Source organism: Delphinapterus leucas, chromosome 10 (genome assembly GCF_059928025.1).
Source record: "Delphinapterus leucas isolate spDelLeu-1000000601 "Yukka" chromosome 10, BTC_Dleu_Yukka2, whole genome shotgun sequence".
NCBI classification, from domain to species: Eukaryota; Metazoa; Chordata; class Mammalia; order Artiodactyla; family Monodontidae; genus Delphinapterus; species Delphinapterus leucas.
The window spans coordinates 40,694,498-40,713,414 of record NC_143138.1 but is presented as its reverse complement, the minus strand read 5'-3'; the positions used below and the strand labels follow the sequence as shown (position 1 = coordinate 40,713,414).

The window sequence follows — 18,917 nt, the reverse complement described above, 5'->3', positions numbered from 1 at the left end:
GTGGATGAATGGAGGGAAGGAAGGACAGATGAATGAAATCGCGAACAAATGAATGAGATACTTGGCCAGATTTCCAAGGGTCTCCACCATCTGGGCTCACTCCATCTTTCTGCTCACTTCTACTCCCAGCCACAAAACCCCCACCCTGACTGGGCTGGTCTGTCGACAGACTCACGAGCCTGCTGGATTTTTCCCTCCTTCCACTCCCCACCCCTCACCAATGCCCCAGCCCCTTCCCACTCCTGTCACCTTTCATGGCCCAGATGAAGTCTCACCTCCTCCAAGTTTCCGTGATGACTCAGCTCTCCGCAAACCTGTTCAACTTTATTACAGGATTGATCACCTGTACCATGTGGATTAATCCGCTGTATCATTAGGTATGTACTGTGTGGTTTGTGTCAGTTCATTTGTGTTTTTCTTGCCTCCTCAACTAGAATCTAAGCTCCCAAGAGCTGGATCATCCATAGCACTTAGCAAAGAGAACAGCAGGGAACAGCTGAGCAGGACAGGGCTGTGCTTACAGATTGCTGGGTACCTGGGGCTCCCTCACCCTTTTGCCATTTTTCAGTAAACTCAGATTGGAGAGCAAACACATACACACCCATCACTTTCTCTTCTCTCTGAATCTTTCTGTTCTTCTCCCTCTACCCAGATTTGCAATACTTGGGTGGACTCATTCAGCCAAGTTGCTGAATCTGCAAAGCCTCACACAAGCTTCCAGACCACAGTTGCCCCTCTGAGTCCAGGAGTCTAGGAAGAACAGTCTAAAACGGTAGCCAACTTTGTCCCTTGCAGCAAACTGCACTATTGTTGGTGATATCTTCAGGAGGAGGAGAGAATCATTTGGACTGAACCTCAGAAGATTTGCAGAGGAGGAAAAAGGCTGCCCATGAAGGGCACCGTGGGGTAAAGGGGTAGCGGGTCATCACATCGGCAGGAAGATGGAGCCAGCCACGGAGAGCAGTTGCAGCATGGTTAGCCACATGGGTGGCCAGTCCGAAAAGACTTAGATTCCAGCTGACATTCCCCTCAGCCTCAGGCAGCTCCCACAGTACAAAAGGCAGAGAATGGGGACAGAAATCAGAAGCTCAGCCAGGGAGCTTTGGACTTGGTTGATGTGGTACCAGGTTCTCAAGCAAGGAAGTGACCCAGAAAAAGCAGTATATCGGGCTCCCTTTCATCATTAGCAAATCTTTTGTTTTCGGCTGACTTCCTTTTGCCACTCAGCGTGCTTTGACTCAATTCTCCACCATGGACGCAGGGCATGCAAATCACTCACATCTTTACCTCGGCCAAACATGAGTAGGCAAGTCACCTTGCTTGGAAATCCATATAATGTAAACTAAAATTAAACAAAAGTTTTTATTGTGCAGGCACTCTTTCCTTCTATTGGTGTGGATTTTTTTTTTTTTTTGGCGCGAATTTTTGAAAGTTGGTGATAATTAGCTATGAGAATACAAAAATGGTTTCATTTTGCACTGTATAAGGTTCACGTGAAAGGACCACTTATTTCTCAGGTATGGTGCCCGCCTTGTGATACACGCAGCTATTTTATTAGCCACCATTTCTCACCCAGGTTCCCCGAAGGATTACAAGGAAATCGGTGAAGTGTTCTTGCTGTGTATACTTTAATCACCCGTAAATTGGAATTACCATACAGTATGATGATCAGAATCAACAAACAGATAACAAATTTATTGCCCTAATTGGGTAATGTATCTCAGTGCGAGACTCGAGGGCATTATAATAGGTTTCCACGCTGCAGAAGAAGGAATTAATTAGAACTGTTTGCTCTCAGTTCCGTATTTACACTTGTCCACCCGTCTCATAAACATTGCCTGGTTTCCTGGGTCCTCCAGGCTCCTCTCTTCTGACTCCCCCACCCCACCCCCTAAATAAATAAATAGAACTGGAGAGTAGAAGTTCACATCTTCCTTATGTGCAGTTCACCCTCACCGGAAGCTGCATTTCATGGTCAGAATCTGACAAAATCATCACTTCCCATAGGACCCGCCTCTCCACGGGCCAAAATGGGGAAGCTGGGGTCTTGGTTTGCCAGTACTGTGTCTGGGATTGTCCTTGTCCATTCAGAACCTGGGGACAAAGCTGGTGAGATGGGCAGATCTGTCCCAGTTCACCCTGCCCCACCAACAGTGCCTCTGAGGAAGGTAAGAGACATTCGTTAGCTCTGTCTGCCCTGGGAGCCAGCAGCCCATGTGAGCAGAAAAACGATAACTAGGGAACTCATTCTTCCAGGCTTCCTCAAGTAAGGTTTTTTTTTTCTTTTTTTTTTGCCTTACAGCTTGTGAGACTGCAGCATGACAACAAGAAAGCATCTTTAAATGCAAATACTCCAGAATCTCACTGTAATGCTGGCCTGTATCTCCTCTGCACCCCACCCTTTACTCCAGAAAGGCGCCATTTCATCCTGCTGTGCAGCCTGCGACGACCGGCATGAGTGCAAGATGCCAGGGTACGCGAATCACCTCCAGAGCTGGTTTCCTTAGCAGCCGTTAGTATAGCCTGCCATGTATAGAGATGGCTTTTGAATGTAGATATAATTATTACAGACACATCTCAGGGGCGTGTAGACTACCCTAGCTACCAACAGGCCCCTTTGGAGAGCTATCCTCCAGAAAAATCTGGATGGACCCAACAAGTCTCATTCTCCTTCTTGAATATCCTGCAAGATCTGGATGAGGTTTTCCAGGCCAAAGATATAGCCTGGATCCGGTCCATCGTAGGTGGTGTGTTCATTCCAGGAGCCTTTGTATGTTGTGTGAGCAAAGTCGATCATCCGGATGTCAACTTTGACGACATTGCTGCCGTGGGGCATCTGCAGAGTCTCCTGCCCATCGTAGATGATGAGGAGAGAGCTGGAGTAGAACCGGTATGAACTCTGGCTCCTAATGACTGAGAGGAGGGCCCGGAGCTGGCGCTGGATGGGCTCTAGCAGCTCCATCCGGAGCCGGGTCCCATCGTGTAGGAACTGATAAAGCGCTTGCCTGAAGCCCTCCACTGAGAGTTTTCTTCCATAGTACTTGTCTTTGAAGAGAAAGTGCTTCTTATCGGTTTGATAAACCTTACATTAAAAAGAAGATAGAAAATGTGAAGAATTGCAAACTTAAAAAAAAAAATCACATCTGCTACAGGGGCAGCATCACAAACTACCTAATATATAAACAGATTTCTAGAGATGCAGGGCAAGAATGGCTGCAATGACTGGCAGGATGATCTTTTATCAAGCACCAGTGTAACTTTTACATTTTAAAATGCTTTCTGTGCAAGCCTTTAATAGGAATCCAAGGTCTAAAGATCCTTCATCCTATGAAGGTGACCCTCCGCCCACCAGGAAAAGGTTTGGATCTCCTTTCTTGTGAATTTCCAGTGTCAACCTCCAAACCATGATTTGAACCCTGGCTTCTGGCCCTCTTTAAATATTAGCAAACCCAAGCAAGAAAGCTTTAGTGGGAATCTGAAATCACAGCCAATGGCCTTGGAAAGCCAAGTAGATTAAAATTTCCCCCAACAAAGTTTATGAAGTCCTTTCTCTGCAGATTCTAAGAAAACCGTAATGGCTCTGGGTGTAGAGTGGGGTGAATTGTTTGGAGATGAAAAGACAGGCTAGATCAGGTGTGGATGGAGTTTTCAGGCAGCCAGTGAGGTTGAGGGGAGCCTGGATGGAGCAGGGAAGGTTCGCAGCAGCTCTGTGGGGTTGGTGGCTCCTCTCTTTAGCATCAGCCCTTCTCCCCTCCCCTGTCATGTCTTGGCCACCGGAAGGGAGCAGATGGAGGAGAGATGCCGAGTGGGGAGACAGTGGCAGCCGCTCCCATTTCATTCAGATGACAGAGGCGGGCAGAGGCTGAACGGAGGTCAGTGGCTGGCATGGCCAGAGGGTGAGTTGGCACACCTCTGCCTGGCACACCTGGGAAGGGCTGCCCGTACCTGACCAAGACAGTTTCTCAGGTCTTCCCTGCCTTCAGATTACATGATATGTTTACAGAAAACAGGAATTGAAAAAAAAAAAATCAGAAAGATACCATCGACTTGGTGTTGCCTTTGGAGGGCTGGAGATCAGCTGTTACAATTAGCCTTCCTAAGCACAAGACAGGCATCTCTTTGTAAATAAATCAGATCAATTTCAGAAGGTTTGAGGTCCAGAGAGAGATTCCATGTACTCCACAAATTGTCACACTCCATTCTCTTGAGGACTGTATTCCAAGCCTTCCTAGGGACATCTGTGCCACACATTTATAGACTCAACTTCCAGCTTCAAGGGGTGGCAGTTTCAATTAAGGAAAGCTATAACGATTACCATCAAATCCGTGTCTGGTTTTGCTTTAGTAGATAGACTCTAAGAGTGAGCCGCTGGAGGAAGTTTATTTCCTCCTGTTCTCCTGCAGCCTTGGCTATAAGCCACATCAGAACAGCAAAAATGAAGTGTGGAGTCGGGGCAATAAAAAATTAACCATTCCTTTGCTGGGCTTTGCAGGTTACGACCTTCCCACTTTGTTAACGAGAAGAGGTAGCAAGAAGCAGCAGAAAAAGCAGAGAAAGAACAGGAAATGGCCAGTAACGATTCAAAGAGCAGATTGCCTGCCAGCATCTGAGAAGGAGAGGGTTCAGCTTCATGGTTCAAGAGAACGAGGAACCAACGGGGCACGCAGAGAAGCTTTCTCTCAGTTCTCTCCCAGACCTGCTCGCACACTGTCATCAAAGGTCTGCTCTCAACATGGGCAGGACCAACGTGGTCACATGGAAAGTTCCAACTGCCAGAGATCCTGAGATGAGTTTAAAAATGGTGGTTTTTAAAATTTTATTGACGTACAGTTGATTTACAATGTTGTGTTAATTTCTTCTGTACAGCAAAGGGATTCAGTTATATACATTCTTTTCCATTATTGTTTACCACAGGATATTGAATATAGTTCCCTGTGCTCTACAGTAGGACCTTGTTGTTTATCCATCCCATGTATAATAGTTTGCATCTGCTCATCCCAAACTCCCAATATATCCCTCCCCCCCCCACTTGGCAACCACAGTGTGTTCTCTATGTGAGTCTGTTTCTGTTTCATAGAAGTTCATTTGTGTCATATTTTAGATTCCACATATAAGTGATATCATACGGTATTTGTCTTTCTCTGTCTGACTTATTTCACTTAGTATGATCATCTCTAGGTCCATCCGTGTTGCTGCAAATGGCATTATTATGGCTGAGTAGTATTCCACTGTATATATATACATCTTCTTTATCCACTCATCTGTCGATGGACATTTAGGTTCTTTCCATGTCTTGGCTATTGTGAAAAGTGCTGCTACGCACATAGGGGGTGCATGTCTCTTTTTGAATTACAGTTTTGTCCAGATATATGCCCAGGAGTGGGATTGCTGGATCATATAGCAATTCTAATTTTTTTTTTTCATATGGCAATTCTATTTTCCGTTTTTTGAGGAACCTCCACACTGTTTTCCATAGTGGCTGCACCAATTTACATTCCCCCCAAATGGTGGGGTTTTGATATCACTATCCTGAAAGGCGCTCTTTAAAAAACCCAGTGTGTCCTAGGCCAGGATACACGTTTTCTTGGTGAAAGAGGTGCTTGGCTGCCGTCTCTGTTGCTCCCACAAAATGAAGGGTCCTGCGGGGGGCAGCAGCATCTGGATGGGAGACATCCTTGCCCCTAGTGGACATGCCAGGGTGCCCAGCCCCGCAGTTGTCCCCCACCTACCTGCATGCCGCAGATGCGCACGCCCAGGCAGGCCGAGGTGCTCCGTGCACACTTCCTCATGTGGCGGGCCTTCTTCTCCTCCGACGCATCGTCCCCGTGCTGCCGGGTCCCCATCTTCAGGTCTAAGATGCAGGGATGCTTGTACTGTGACACGACGTTTTCCAGCAGCAGGAACCCTGGTCATGCTACTTTAAGGAAGGCTTCTGAGGACATAAAGGCCACTACCCCACAGGAGGCGGTTAGCAGGCCTCTGAAGCTGGCTGGAGATTCCCTCCTCTGAGCCCCATCCCTTCACTCCCATTTCTTTCATTACAGACCAGCCTGTCAGTCGCTGTGAAGAATTCAAGGTATTAACTTTGCAGGCTGCTTTCATAAGTCCATTTATTTAGGGGGAGTTGACGAGGATGTGAGCTTTTTTTCCTTTTCCTTTTTGCTCTGAGGTTGTAATTTAAATTCAGGAGTGAAATCCCTGGCAGGCCATGCCCAATTTACATGTTATGGCAGAAAATCATAAGGCTAAAACCTCGAGTCACTGAATGGGCCAATACCTTTTGGGGAGAAGTGGGCTGATATTAGCTTCAGAGATGAGTTGCAGGAATATTAATTTCAGCGGAGTAGTTATCCTGCAAAAGCTTATTAGGGATGAGGGCTGCAGGTGTGTCTTAGTAAATACAGAGAAACCAGCCACCGGTGTGTGGGAAGGAGCCCAGAGGTGACAAAAGGGGGGCATTTCAAGCCTGAATTTGCTCACTGAGTTTGTGGGAGGTGTAAAAGGGAGGATGGGTGCAGGGACCCACCCTCCCTTTGAACCCGCACCCCTACCCCCACCCAGCATGGCAGTCATCTTTCCTATCTGCCCACAGAGACCCCAGCCCTGTCCATCCCCACTGCCCAGGTGGCAGAGACACAGTCAGTGGCCCAAACAGGGTTACTCTGTTCAGCTTTTCCCGCAGTCCTCCTTCCCCAGCCTCTGGCTTTTCTTTTGGAGAGATCTGCTTTCTCCCAGGTCCCAGGTGGGAGGGCTTGTGCCTCCCACTCTCTCTCACATCAGGCTGTCTCTCCCTACCCACACCTCCCTTGGCCCTGCCCCGAAACGTCTGTCTATCACTCCCTTCACCGCCCCGCGCCCCTGACAGCACCGTGCGCAGTGGTGGCTGGGCGGGCGGGCGGGTCATGGGCAAGGATACGGTGCCTCTTGTTCTCAGGGTACTCAGCGCACAGGCGGCTCAGGTGGGCCTGGTGGCAGTGCAGGCCCCACGGGTTAAAGCTTCTCCTCTCTGTCTGGTTCCCGTTCACATCCTCCACCAGGGAGGGGACTTGGGCCTTGAGGTGGAGCTCGGGCCTCAGGAGTGCTGTGGCTGGGCTGCGGGCGGGGGGAGCACACGACAGTCAGGGCCCCTGTGACTGGCTGGGCTCTCCTGGCTGGACCCTGATGTGGACTCTCCCTGGCTACTCTCAGGATGCCTGCAGGACCTCGGAGTGCCCTGCCGGCCCCGCTCAGGCCCCGGGGCACCAGATCAGGCCACGCTGCAGGCCTCGAAGGGGTCTCTCTAAAGTCCAGAATAACTCACCGGAGCACTGAGGCGGTTTAAATTCACTTGTAAATGACCTGGGTCATTACCTCCCTTTGGAGGCAACACAGTATAGAGGTGGCGACCATGCCTGGAATCAGAAGGCTGGAGGTTAGGCTGTTACTGTGGCTTCAGATGCCATGGGGCGAAGAATCATAGGTCCTGGGTCCACCCTCTCCTGCCCTCTGCATCTCGGCTTCCCCGTCTGTAACATGGAGATAATATGCACCGCTTCCTGACGCCAAGCCAGGAGGCTTAATTAGATCCTTGGGGAAGGGAGGTACTTTCATTGTATTAGCTCCCTTTTGTTTCCCATAAGAGTTTAAAAAATCCCCAGGGATCCTTTTCATCTGAGAAAGGTCAGCTGATCTGAGAACTGTCCAAGGACCCTGGGCTCCCGCCTGAGTCTCCAGGGCCCCACGGAGCGCTGCAGTTGACCTCTCTCCTCTCCAGGCTTGACCGCTACAGAAGGTGATTTTAGAGAGGCATTAGCCACACTTTTCCTTTATGTCAACTCTTCTGGGGTTTCTGCTCTGCACATTTTCCCCCTCCAGAGACACCTCATGGTCTCAGTGAAACAGGTATTTAATGAAACAAATATACACTGAATGTCTGCTCTGTATAGGACTCGGCGTGTGCATCCACTTCCGAGATGAAATGAATTGAAATCCTCCCTCTAGAAGTGGCACCAAAGAAAATGCATTCCTTTTTTTTTTTGGTCACGTGGCTTATTCTAGACAGAGCCTTCATCGGAATTTCTCCTTTTCTCGGCTCTGGCCCTGATGGGGAGCCATCGGCCTGGGCACAGGTGGGAGCAGTGCTGGTGCCTGCTAGGGACGTGCGGCCCGGGTTCTGTCATCCTGCCAAGTGGCCCTCACCTCTCCTTGAGTGAGTGTGCCAGCTGGGTGTGCTGCCACTGGGGGAGGGGGAGGGCACCACCGCTGCTGGTGGTCTGCTGGAGGGTCTGCCATATGGCCACGGCCGCCGACTCCGTGGAGACCTGGAAGGGCCCCCGGATCTCCTTCAGTGGGTTGGCAACCAGGCTGAGATGGCCTCGGCTGTCTTTCCGGAGGTGCACGGTGATGGTGCCTGCAGAAGGGGAGGGATGGAGAAACCAGATGACATTTACGGAGTGGATGCAGTGTGATGTCCTTTTGAACTATAGTTTAATGGCAGTGGTCAACTGCCCCCCTTCCCCAGCTCGTCTCTCAAGGAAGAGCTACGGGGACTGGCCTCAACCCGATCCTGTTCCAGAATGAGCCCAGAGCTGCGGAGCCTGCAGAAAATGGCCTCGTATGGATGCTGGCAAAGCTTCTGCTTCGTCACCTCTCCCTGCCCCTTCATGCTTGAAACAAAGCAGCTGTGTACATTTTGTCCTCATATCTCCACTCCTCCGTGCGCGAGCACACCACCCAGGCACCCCGCAGCACCCCACCGGGGCCCAACCTGGGGGCATCCGAGCTGGTCCTCTGCAAAGAGGGCCCCCGCCTCTGAGTGGCAGTGAGGGAAGCCGGGGGCTCCTCTCATTCCTGCCCCTTGTCCTCTGCCTCCTTCGACACCCTGGTTCTCCCCTCTGTTAACCTGTATCTGAGCAGCTTCTTCCAGGAAGCCTTCCTCTAACAGCCTCCTGGTGCTCGGGTTGCCCCTTCTTTCATCCTCCCCCCATCCCTGGCTTTCACACTGACGTTCGCCATTGCCTACAGTTAGACGCACAGCACGTGAAGATTATGGACAGAATGTGGTTCTTTGATAGAAAACAGAAGGCGTGTGAGATTTCTCCAATGGTACCTCCTAACCACCGGTGTTTGTAATCCAGGCATGACATCCTACTCCAGTCGCTGGCTGTGATAGCGAAGGATGTGAGGACACCCACTGAACCCATGCGCTAGCCGAGCTTCTCCTTTAGGACATTGACCAGGTCAGGTCATTGGCTCTGACCTGTACGTTAATGGCTCTCTGGTGTTCTTTGGACTTCTCGCTCTGGTGGCAGGGTCCAGCCCTCCCTCTGTGGGTGCCCAGCCTCGCCAGAGTTCTGGTGAAGGTGGAAGATACACATGGTCGTGGCCCGGGAGACGGCCACACGAATGTTTTTGAGAGAACCGGCTCTCTAGAGTCCTTTGCTCCCTGTTCTTCCTGCAGCTGATGCCGTGAGGACCCTCTCTTTGCTCCTTCTTCTATCAACCCATTCTCCATCCATCTTGTGCCTGGGGGCTGACTCTGGCATGCAGCAATGGCTCTTTTTTTTTTTTTTTTTTTTTTCCGGTACGCGGGCCTCTCACTGTTGTGGCCTCTCCTGTTGCGGAGCACAGGCTCCGGACGCACAGGCTCAGCGGCCATGGCTCACGGGCCCAGCCGCTCCACGGCATGTGGGAACTTCCCGGACCGGGGCACGAACCCGTGTCCCCTGCATTGGCAGGCGGACTCTCAACCACTGCGCCACCAGGGAAGCCTGCACCAATGGCTCTTTTGCCTGACAGTTGGGCCAATGAGGGACACTGGCTGGAGATGGGGGGAGGGGAGGAGAAAGGTTGGGGCTTTATCCCACTTGTTCCCTCCCTGCTGCGGCATGGCTCTGCCGTGGCTGTGTTTCTCTGCAGCCTCCCTCTTGCTCAACTCCATCACGCCCTCACCTTGGCCCTTCAGGCCTGGGATTGGTTACAGTCTTCCAGTCGTGCCGCTCCCTGGTTGCCTCACCATCCCCAGTTGTTCCCCCCCTATTCTTTTCGGCAGCGCTGCATGGCATGTGGGATCTTAGTTCCCCAACCAGGGACCGAACCCATGCCCCCTGCAGTGGAAGCATGGAGTCCTAATTCCTGGACTGCCAGGGAAGTCTCCCCAGTTGTTCCCTTAATCCTGTGTGCAATTCTGTGAATAGTCCCTTGAAAAATTCTCTTTATTTAACTCCCTTGGCATGTACTGCTCATTTTCCGCTGGGACCCTGACAGATGGGAGGGTTGTCTGTGGTCACATCCTCCCAGGTGTTGCTTTCCTCCCCTGGCCACTTGGTCACCTTCTCAGCGTTTAAGTGGTCATTTCTGCTGAACCAGCAGCCAAGGCAGCTGATTTCCCCTCGTGCGGCCCTGGCCGGCCCTCCTGGGCTGCTCAGAGCAGACACTCATTTTGAGGGCTGCTCTATAATTCAGCGAGGCACGCTCCAGGCCCATCTGTGCCTAGCTCAGTGGTCTCCCTGGGCCAGGCCTGTCATCTCAGGTTCCCAGTGTCCTAATTCTGCAGCCTGAGCGTGACCTTCGGTTCCCTCCAGTTCCTTAAAAAACTCTGCTCTTCCTTAGCTCATCCCAGGCCCCAGTGTCCCGTGAAGTAATCATGATAGTAACCATAACAGAGCATTCTGTAGTTTACCTGGACAGTAGCCTGCATCCCTAGACCAAGCCCACCAGGGCTGTCCTGCTCATGAGAGCAGGGGGCTGATGGCAGGTCAGGGACACAAGTACGGTAGTAATAACCACTGCCTGGTCTTTTACACCTACTGTGTGCCAGCATTATGTGCATTTTGTTGATCACTAAGCCTGCAAGGCACTTGACTGTGGTCACTGAGGCTCAGAGAGATTGATAACTCACCCGAGGTCACACAGCTGGTAAGGGATGGAGGCCACGCCAGCCGTGAATGTGGGAGACGGAACAGGCTGTCGCACTGAGCCTGGGACTTAATCGGGAGACTCCTGTGTCATCACGCTATGTTTACCTGTGTGTGGACGAGGCACACTCCTGCTGTGTCCCCAGTCACATTTGTTCTGGTCATTCTGTTCCACAGGAGCGAACGGAGAGGCTACGATGCCACCACCTCGTGAGAGTGCCGAGGGCCGGAAGCGCCAAGAAGCCCAAGGATACGGTGTTACATTTCCAGCCTAGACTTCTTGGCGGGAGGGTCACTGTGCTTGTTCCGGGGAGGAGGACTGGCCTGGGAACCACCCCCAGGCCCCAGAGCCTACCCTCCAGGTGTGAGAAGAGGGGGAGCTGGCTGGCCTCTGTGCTTGCCTTGGGTGTCCATGGGGACTTGGCGGCCCACGGGCTCCCAACACTCTGCTGTCCCTGCCTGGCCAGGAGAGTGGGGGACCCCGGCCCTGTCTGCCTGCTCACCAGCCCCCCAAGCACCTGGGCAGACACGAGTGCTCACTGCCTTGGCTGACGTGCCCAGAGCATCTCAGCAATTTCGATTTGGCTGAGCAGCTTCCGTGAGTATTCTGTCATGTGCTTATTTTTAAGCTCATGAGAACATTTATTTGCCGCCGTCTGTAATATGAATCTGGCTCATCCACTACCAACTTGACCTAGGAGCATGTCCTCACTCACCCAAAGCCGATGGGCAGACTGGGAGGCAGACGGACACAGCCTCAAGACGCTGTCATGCCCAAGGAACCCAGCAAAGGGTCCAAGATGAGCTCCTGGCACAGGGAAGCTGCCCTTGGGAGCGACGTGCCTGCCCAGCAGTCCACTGCCGTCACCGTGCAGGGAGTGAGAAGGAAGAGGGTGGGCCCTGGGGCATGCGGCGGCCACGTCAGGAACAGCCTCTCTTTCTGGGTTGTTCCCACCAGCAAGAAAAGGGAGACCCCTGTGGCAGCCTTGTGGGTGTTCGAGTTCCCCTGACCTGAGGTCACTAGCTGAGTGACCCTGGGCAAGTCACATCCCCTCCCACGTTGGGCTGGGTGACCCCTGAGCACTGGCATCTGAGGAGTTGTCTCTTCAGTGATAGTCACTGGTGGAGCCGGCCTGGGGGGCTGAGAGCCCACACTTGGGAGCCATACTTGAATTCTGGCTCTGCCTCACTAGCTGTGTGGCCTGAGGCAAGTTGGGTAACCTCTCTGTGCCTCAGTTTGCTAACCTGTGAAATGGGGATGATAGAAACACCTTCCTCAGAGGACTGTTGTCAGGATTCAACGAGTCAGTCATGGAAACTGCTTCCAGTGTGTCTGGCACTGAGTGAACACTAAGGGTTGGCCGATATTACTTTTCTTTTCTGGTGAAACAAGATGCCCGCACAGCCTGAGGTCCTCTGAGGGACCCTTTCCCATCCCAAACCTGACTTCAGCTCCCTGACCCTGGCGTCTGAGGGCTTGAGGGTCCCAGTTCTGGGCCCTTTCTAGTGTCTCCTCAGACGTACGCTTCCTTGGGTGGTGCCTGGATGCTGGCACCACGTGGACCGTGTTCGGGCAGGTGAGGGAATCAGCATTTCTGCATCATCGAAACCTCCTGTTTGGGTGTCACGCCAGCCCATGGGCTCTGCCTCACTCTCACCCTCAGTCAGGCTGTTTGGTCTCACCTGAGAGATGTCCTGTGGTTCCCTGACCCAACCCCTCCCGACTTGTTTGCAAACATCATCTCCTGAATGAAGCCCCAAGGCAAAGACTGATGCATGAACTGATGACTCAAATTAATCTATCAAGTTAGCAGGGCCCAAGGCGGGTGGTACCAGGATGGGCCCAACCTGAGAGGGAAGCAGGGCAGAGGAGGGGTCTGGAGAGTCAACAGTGCCCAAGACTCCCCAGAGTGGTGCGGTCCTAACCCACCTGCGCCCGCCCGCCGCCCCCCGCCAAATGGAGGATGGCTTGTGCAGACAGGGAACGGGGAGGGCACCAGGATGTGGTCCTGGAAACCCACCGGCCTCTTTCACTTCCCCGCTCTGCCTGGGGCTGCCCTGGCAGCCTGTCTCAGCTCCAGAGCTGTGTCAAACCAGCGTGAAATGCTGCGGGCAGGAGGCCACCCCACCCGAGATCCTGCCGCCCCTTTGCTGGCTTGAGTTCAGTTGTGAAGGGCCAGATGTTAGCTCCAGTGGGTGCTCAGACAAGATGGGCAGTGAACCACAGCTGATGGGCAACACCGGCCTGCGGACCCAGAGGGCCCTCGGGGAGGCCTGCAAAGGCTGTACACCAGCCATCCACCCCTGTCTCTCATTTGTCTTATCTCAGACTCTCAGAGGTGCTGGCAGCCCATGACTGAAGCAATGCCCAGGGCTCAAGGCCTTGGGCCCCTCTCAGTGGGTCTGAATCTGGAGCATACTGAATACAGATTCCTAGGCCCTGACCCTAGAGATTCTGATTCAGAGGTCTTGAATGGGGCCTGGGAGCCTGCGTTTAAACACACACACACACACACACACACACACACACACACACACACACCAGCAATTCTGGTAAAGTTGGTTGATCCTGCATCCCACTTTGAGAAACACCGTTGAAGACAGGCCCCATCCTTCCCAGTTATCCACATCACTGAAATGCAGGTAAGTTTTTAACTGACTTATTAGAGGTTTAAAATCCTCTAAAGGAGGTCTTTTCTCTGAGTATGTATCCCTTTGTGGGCCCGCGGCTGGCAGAGTCCTGCCCTGAGCCCTGTGAACCGCTTTTACCGAAGGCTGGATGTGAACAAAACAGCCTGCCCCGCGGATGCTGGCAGCCCACAGAGTGCCCCTGTCCGGAGGTCAGCAAACAGCAGCCCTCCCCCCCCACCCCAGCCTTCTCTCCCCAGAACCTACTCTGTGCTCAGATCCAGAACACATACTGCTCCGTGCACTGTTTCCCCAGCTACACCGCGGAAATGCCGCGGCTTTGCCCTTGGATGAGGGTGGGAATTCTGGTTTCCCAAACACACTGTGAACCAGCCCCTCCATAACCTGTCTCAGACCCGAGGCTCCTGCCATGCACCTGGGTCACCTGAGGGAGGTGAAGGAGGTCTCCACCTGTCCCGTGTTTACCAACCACAGTCACAGGACCCAGCCATGGCACTCCCAAAGCACAGACCAGGATGCCCCATCGGGGCGGGGTGGGGCTGGGCAATCACTTTATCCCATTCTCAATTCCTCGAAGCCTGATGGCTTGAGCTAACTTGTAGGATGCCAAATGGCATAACACTCCAGGCCTGGAGGCTCAAAGAGTTTAGAGAAACTGGGGCTGTGAAGGCCAGCTGGGCTGTGGAGAGGGGCAGGTCTCCATGGCAACACTTCAACACACCACCGTGCTTGAGGAGGTGGCAGGTGTGTGCGCCCGCCCCGTGCTGGCCCCATGCGGGGATACTGAGCACAGGGGACTGCCCAGACACTCACCTTTGTACTGCGGAGTGAAGCGCTTCATGGCCAGTGGCAGGGACTCGTAGAACCTCTGCTCCTGGGAGATGAGGGGCTTACACACCGTATACTCATCATACTTCAGTACGCTCAGGTGACCTCCGACCTGGTGCAGGAAGGGCTCCAGTGGCACGCCAGGGGTGTCCATGCTGTCCTGCACCACCATGCTTCAGCGTGGGAAGGGGGCAACTCGCAAATCCACAAGAGGAGGGAGGGCTTGAGGTCGAGGTAGCAGCTCCCGGACAGAAGGCGGGGCTGTCAGCAGTCCTCAACTTTCTCCTTCTTGGCCTTTATCGCTGTCATAGCACAGGTGTCTTCCTGGCTGAGGGCTCTTGGTGGGGTTCCCTGGAAAGCAGAGGAGGAGGGGAAAAGATGTGAGGGGGGTGGTGTGCTGGTGGGGGCAGCACTTGAAGTCGCCAGCCACGACCCCCAGGTAGTTAAACAAGACTGTAAATAGGCATCGATTTCTTCTGGAATAATCTGTTACAAGCAACTGGTAACAGTTACTGCCTCTGGGGAGCAGGGCTGAGATGGAGACTTTTCACTAAATACCATTTTGTGCCTTTTGAATTTTAATATTAAAACGTTCAAAAAACAATACCTAAAACTGTAAGCTTTCAGAGTGCAGTGAGTGTGTCTGAACTTCTCATGTCCCGTCGTCTGCCTTTCTTTGGGAACTTTGATCCCAACCCAACGAGAAGAGAGCAGAGTCCCTGCTGGTGGGGACTTACCATCCTGCAGGGCCTGGAGGGGTACAGGAATGCTTCATTTTGATATTGCATATACATCTGCTGTGCACCATCATGACTCCACAACATTATTGCTATGTGACCTGGGGAAGTTACTAAACCTCTCTGGGCCTCAGTTTCCCCATCTGTAGAACAGGATAATTATGATACCCATCTCGTGGACTTAGGGTTCAGAACTGAGATATAAGCCCATGAAAAGGTTAGCCCAGTGCCCGGAGCTAAGTGCTCAATAAATGTGATTTATCATGATTATTTCTAGCATTACTGCCATGGTGGTCATATTTTCCTACCGGTACTGGGAGGGCCGGTTTTATCACTGCTGCTTGCAAATGAGGAAAGCAAGGCCTTTGATGGCTTGCTGGGGCCCACCTCAGGCCAGGAGCACAGGCAGAATTTAAGCGGGGGTTCCTCGTCTTGTCCTCCACCACGTGTGCATCCTTCACCCTCCCTAAGAGCGGGCCTGCCGGACCTCAGGCAAATGCTGGAACACTGGGCTGGAAACATGGCCCCTAAAGACATCCTGACTTTGTCTCAGGAGAGTGCCAAGGAGACACTGCTAGGGGAGGCTCTTATGGTCGTATTCATCCTGTTCGAGAGGACGTTCCCGCAGCGGTGCCTGTCACCACGGAGTTATTAATACTCTCTCCTCTGCTGGACTCCCGGCCGGCCAAGGATGCAACTAGGCTAGGCAGTGCTGGGCGTGATTAACCCTCTGTTGACCTTCATTCCAGACCATGGGCATGGCTGGCTGGCTCCACACACAGCAGTACCTGTCAACTGCTTCAGGACTCCAGCTCAGAGAAGCTCCCACCAGCCACCTGGACCTCCAGCACCAGGCGGAGTTGAAAGCCTCAGCCCGGCCCGACACTCCCCTCCAGGGCGCCGCTCCCGAATTGACTACTATTTGGCAGGCCATAGAGCTCCCCTTTAGGAAGGGAAAGGGGGTGGCTTCTGCCTGGTGTGTGCATTTGCTTTGCCGGATGCGTGGCTGAAGCATGACTGGGGAGGCTGTGGGTGCTGGGGCGAGGCCTTGGGGCGAGGAGGACTGGGGCCTGTTGGCGAGGGGCTCCCCCCAGCCCTGCTCTGAGTCCACCCAGAGGTGAGCCCTGCTTGGGATCTGCCCCCAGGAACTGAGGAAATAAGTTGGGAGGCATCTAGATACAAGGAAAATCGGGAATCAGCCCTAGGATGAGTTGATACCTTCAGTCTGGTTATCAGACAAGACATCACAGTTCCTTGGCAAACCCAATCCTCCTTGCAAACTTGGCCGAAGCAGGAAGGAGGAAGGAAGAGAAAAACCAAGGCAGCCTGACACCTCTGCTCAGACCGGGCTCACTTGTGTGTCAGCCTTTGCCAGCTCACCTGTCCCCGGGTAAGGGGGGAAGAGGCGCTTCTGGTAAGCAGAGGGACAGCCAGGTTGTAAAGCTCATTTATAGCCACTCCTGGAAGGAGCCAAGGCCCCATGCACCACGCTGTCTCCCCAGCGCCTGGGGCTAACCAGACCTGGCCTCACCTTTGCAAGCCCAGCTCTGGCGGCGTCCAGGTGGAGTCCCAGTCAGGCCCTCGTGCTGCTGTGCTGGGCGGCCCACCGCCCTTCTTTCCCCACACCCCCTGTCCCCCCGAGGAGCTCTAAGGACATGGATGTCACCTACCAGTGGTGGCATGGGGAGAAAATAACAATAAATGGTAACGAACACACAGCCAGGCAGTGTGCCAGGAGTTTTACATAGATGAACCCATGTAAGCCTCACAACCGCCCTATGAGGTAATTAGTTATCGGCCTCATTTTACAGATGAGGAAAATGAGGCACAAAGAAGTTAAGTAACTTGCGTGTGTGTGCCCAGCTATTAGGGGGAGAACAGAGATTTGAACCCAGGCACACTAGCTCAGAGCATGCTTACCTGCCATGAGGCAGAGGGGTTGAGGGCTGCTGTTTCTCTACTTTGAGAGTCAGGAAACTGAGCCCCAAGGAGGCTGGGGCTTGGCCAAAGTCACCCGCAAGTCACTGGCTGTGCTGGACAGGGACTCAGGTTTTCTTGTCCCCAGGCCTGATTTCTCCTACCCTGATGCCCCCTGGCCTGCCCTCCTGCTACCTGATGACCGTGAGTGCATGTCCTAGTGGTGGCTGGGATCCATACCGCTGCAGAAACCATCGTGAGGGGTCAGGTGAGGTCCCCCTGGAGCTGGGCCTTGGTATTGACCGGCTTGGGGCTTTCTGTCTGGGGCGGTGTCATTCTAGCGCCTCTGCCTCCCATCCCTGCCACCCCCAGGGTCAGGTGTTCTCAGGAGCCCTGGTCAAACCTTCTCAGGGAGCCAGGATCAGCCAGAAGACCCCAGGCGTCTGAGACGGCTCACACACAGCAACGTAAACTCTCCTGCCCCAGACTTGGTGTGGGTTGGCAGTGGTGGGGTGTCTGCTGGGTAACCAGTTTGTACTTTTAAAAAAGCTCGGGGCTTCCCTGGTGGTGCAGTGGTTGAGAGTCCGCCTGCCGATGCAGGGGACACGGGTTCGTGCCCTGGTCCGGGAAGATCCCACATGCCGTGGAGCAGCTGGGCCCGTGAGCCATGGCCGCTGAGCCTGTGCGTCCAGAGCCTGTGCTCCGCAACGGGAGAGCCCACAACAGTGAGAGGCCTGCATACTGAAAAAAAAAAAAAAAGCTGGACTTGAATCTGGGGAAAGTGAGGCCCTTCCACTCAAGGGTCATCTTAGGGTCTAGCTTAGGGGATATCTGAAGGTCCTCTAGCTCCTGAGCTGTGTGGTCTGAGGTTCTGAGGCAGGTTGTGGGAAGGGGCGGAAGGAGGACGGATGGGCAGTGGCTTCAGCCCTCGGGGTACCTGCCTGAGGCAGGCAGGTGGGTTTTGCTGCTGCTCGGAGAAGCACTCTGAGGCTTCCCCTTGGCACTGATGCTGACCTTGGATTCCCAAGGAAGCTGAGGTTTCCTATCTGTTGCTGTGGGATTGAGCTAGAGAAGACCTCCATTCATCCCATCCTTCCTACCAAGTCCCAAATGAATAATTCAGGTTGACAGACCTTTCTTAGCCCAGACCTTCCTTTTGCCACGCGCAGGCACTTCTGTCATTGACCCAAAGCCTTGGCCTTTGAGCAATGCCTCTGGGCCCCGTTCTGTTTCCCAAGAGCACTGGGCAAGGAGTCAGGTGCCCGGGTCTGCTCCAGGCGTCCCCACCAGCTTGCTGAGGCTCCTGGGATGAATTGGGTAACTGTCTGAGTCTTCATTTACCGCCCATTGCCACAGCCTTGTCAGGACGCTCAGATGACAGAATGCACAGCCCTCCTTTGTGGAGTCCTTTTCCCAAGCGTCTCTACCACTTGAGCTTTGTCACTGTGTGGGCTGTTCTCAGGACTGACCCCTGTGACTCAGCGTGGGTGCTGGGAAGGCAGGTGAGGCGGTCACCAGAGACAGGATCTCACACCCCCTCTGACACACTGAAGGGCTCCCTTTAGTGCTTTGAAGGGAGACAAATGTCCCTCTCGCCAGCCCATGCCTCCTCCCACAGACCCACAGCCCAAACCTCTTGGCCAGCATCCTTCCCTAGTGCTCCTTGGAGAGGGAGAAGTGGAGGAAGGATGAAGGAGGGAGGGAGGAGGGAGAGATGCTCCCAGCCAGAGGAGCTCAGCCTAGTGCCCCCTCCCCTGGGAACAGTGGTCAAATGCCCCCAGATCCTTGTGTCCTCCTGCCCTGTCACTGGATCATGTCCTGAATGAAATGACTCTGGGCCTCACCCCAGGAGACTCAAAGGCTAATTTCTCTGATGGGGCCCGGCCATCAA

The 18,917-nt window shown here is 53.4% G+C and overlaps 1 protein-coding gene across 1 annotated transcript; it reads right to left on the bottom strand.

The window, feature by feature from the left end:
* Positions 1-2,641: 2,641 nt before the first annotated feature.
* IP6K3 (inositol hexakisphosphate kinase 3) lies at positions 2,642-14,701 on the bottom strand. Its single transcript, XM_022581626.2, has 5 exons — positions 14,358-14,701; positions 8,179-8,389; positions 6,917-7,092; positions 5,730-5,905; positions 2,642-3,082 (listed from the first exon to the last, which is right to left on the bottom strand). Exons 1-5 carry the CDS (start codon positions 14,542-14,544, stop codon positions 2,663-2,665), a joined length of 1,170 nt encoding a protein of 389 aa, XP_022437334.1. The 5' UTR covers positions 14,545-14,701; the 3' UTR covers positions 2,642-2,662.
* Between the last annotated feature and the right edge of the window lie 4,216 nt (positions 14,702-18,917).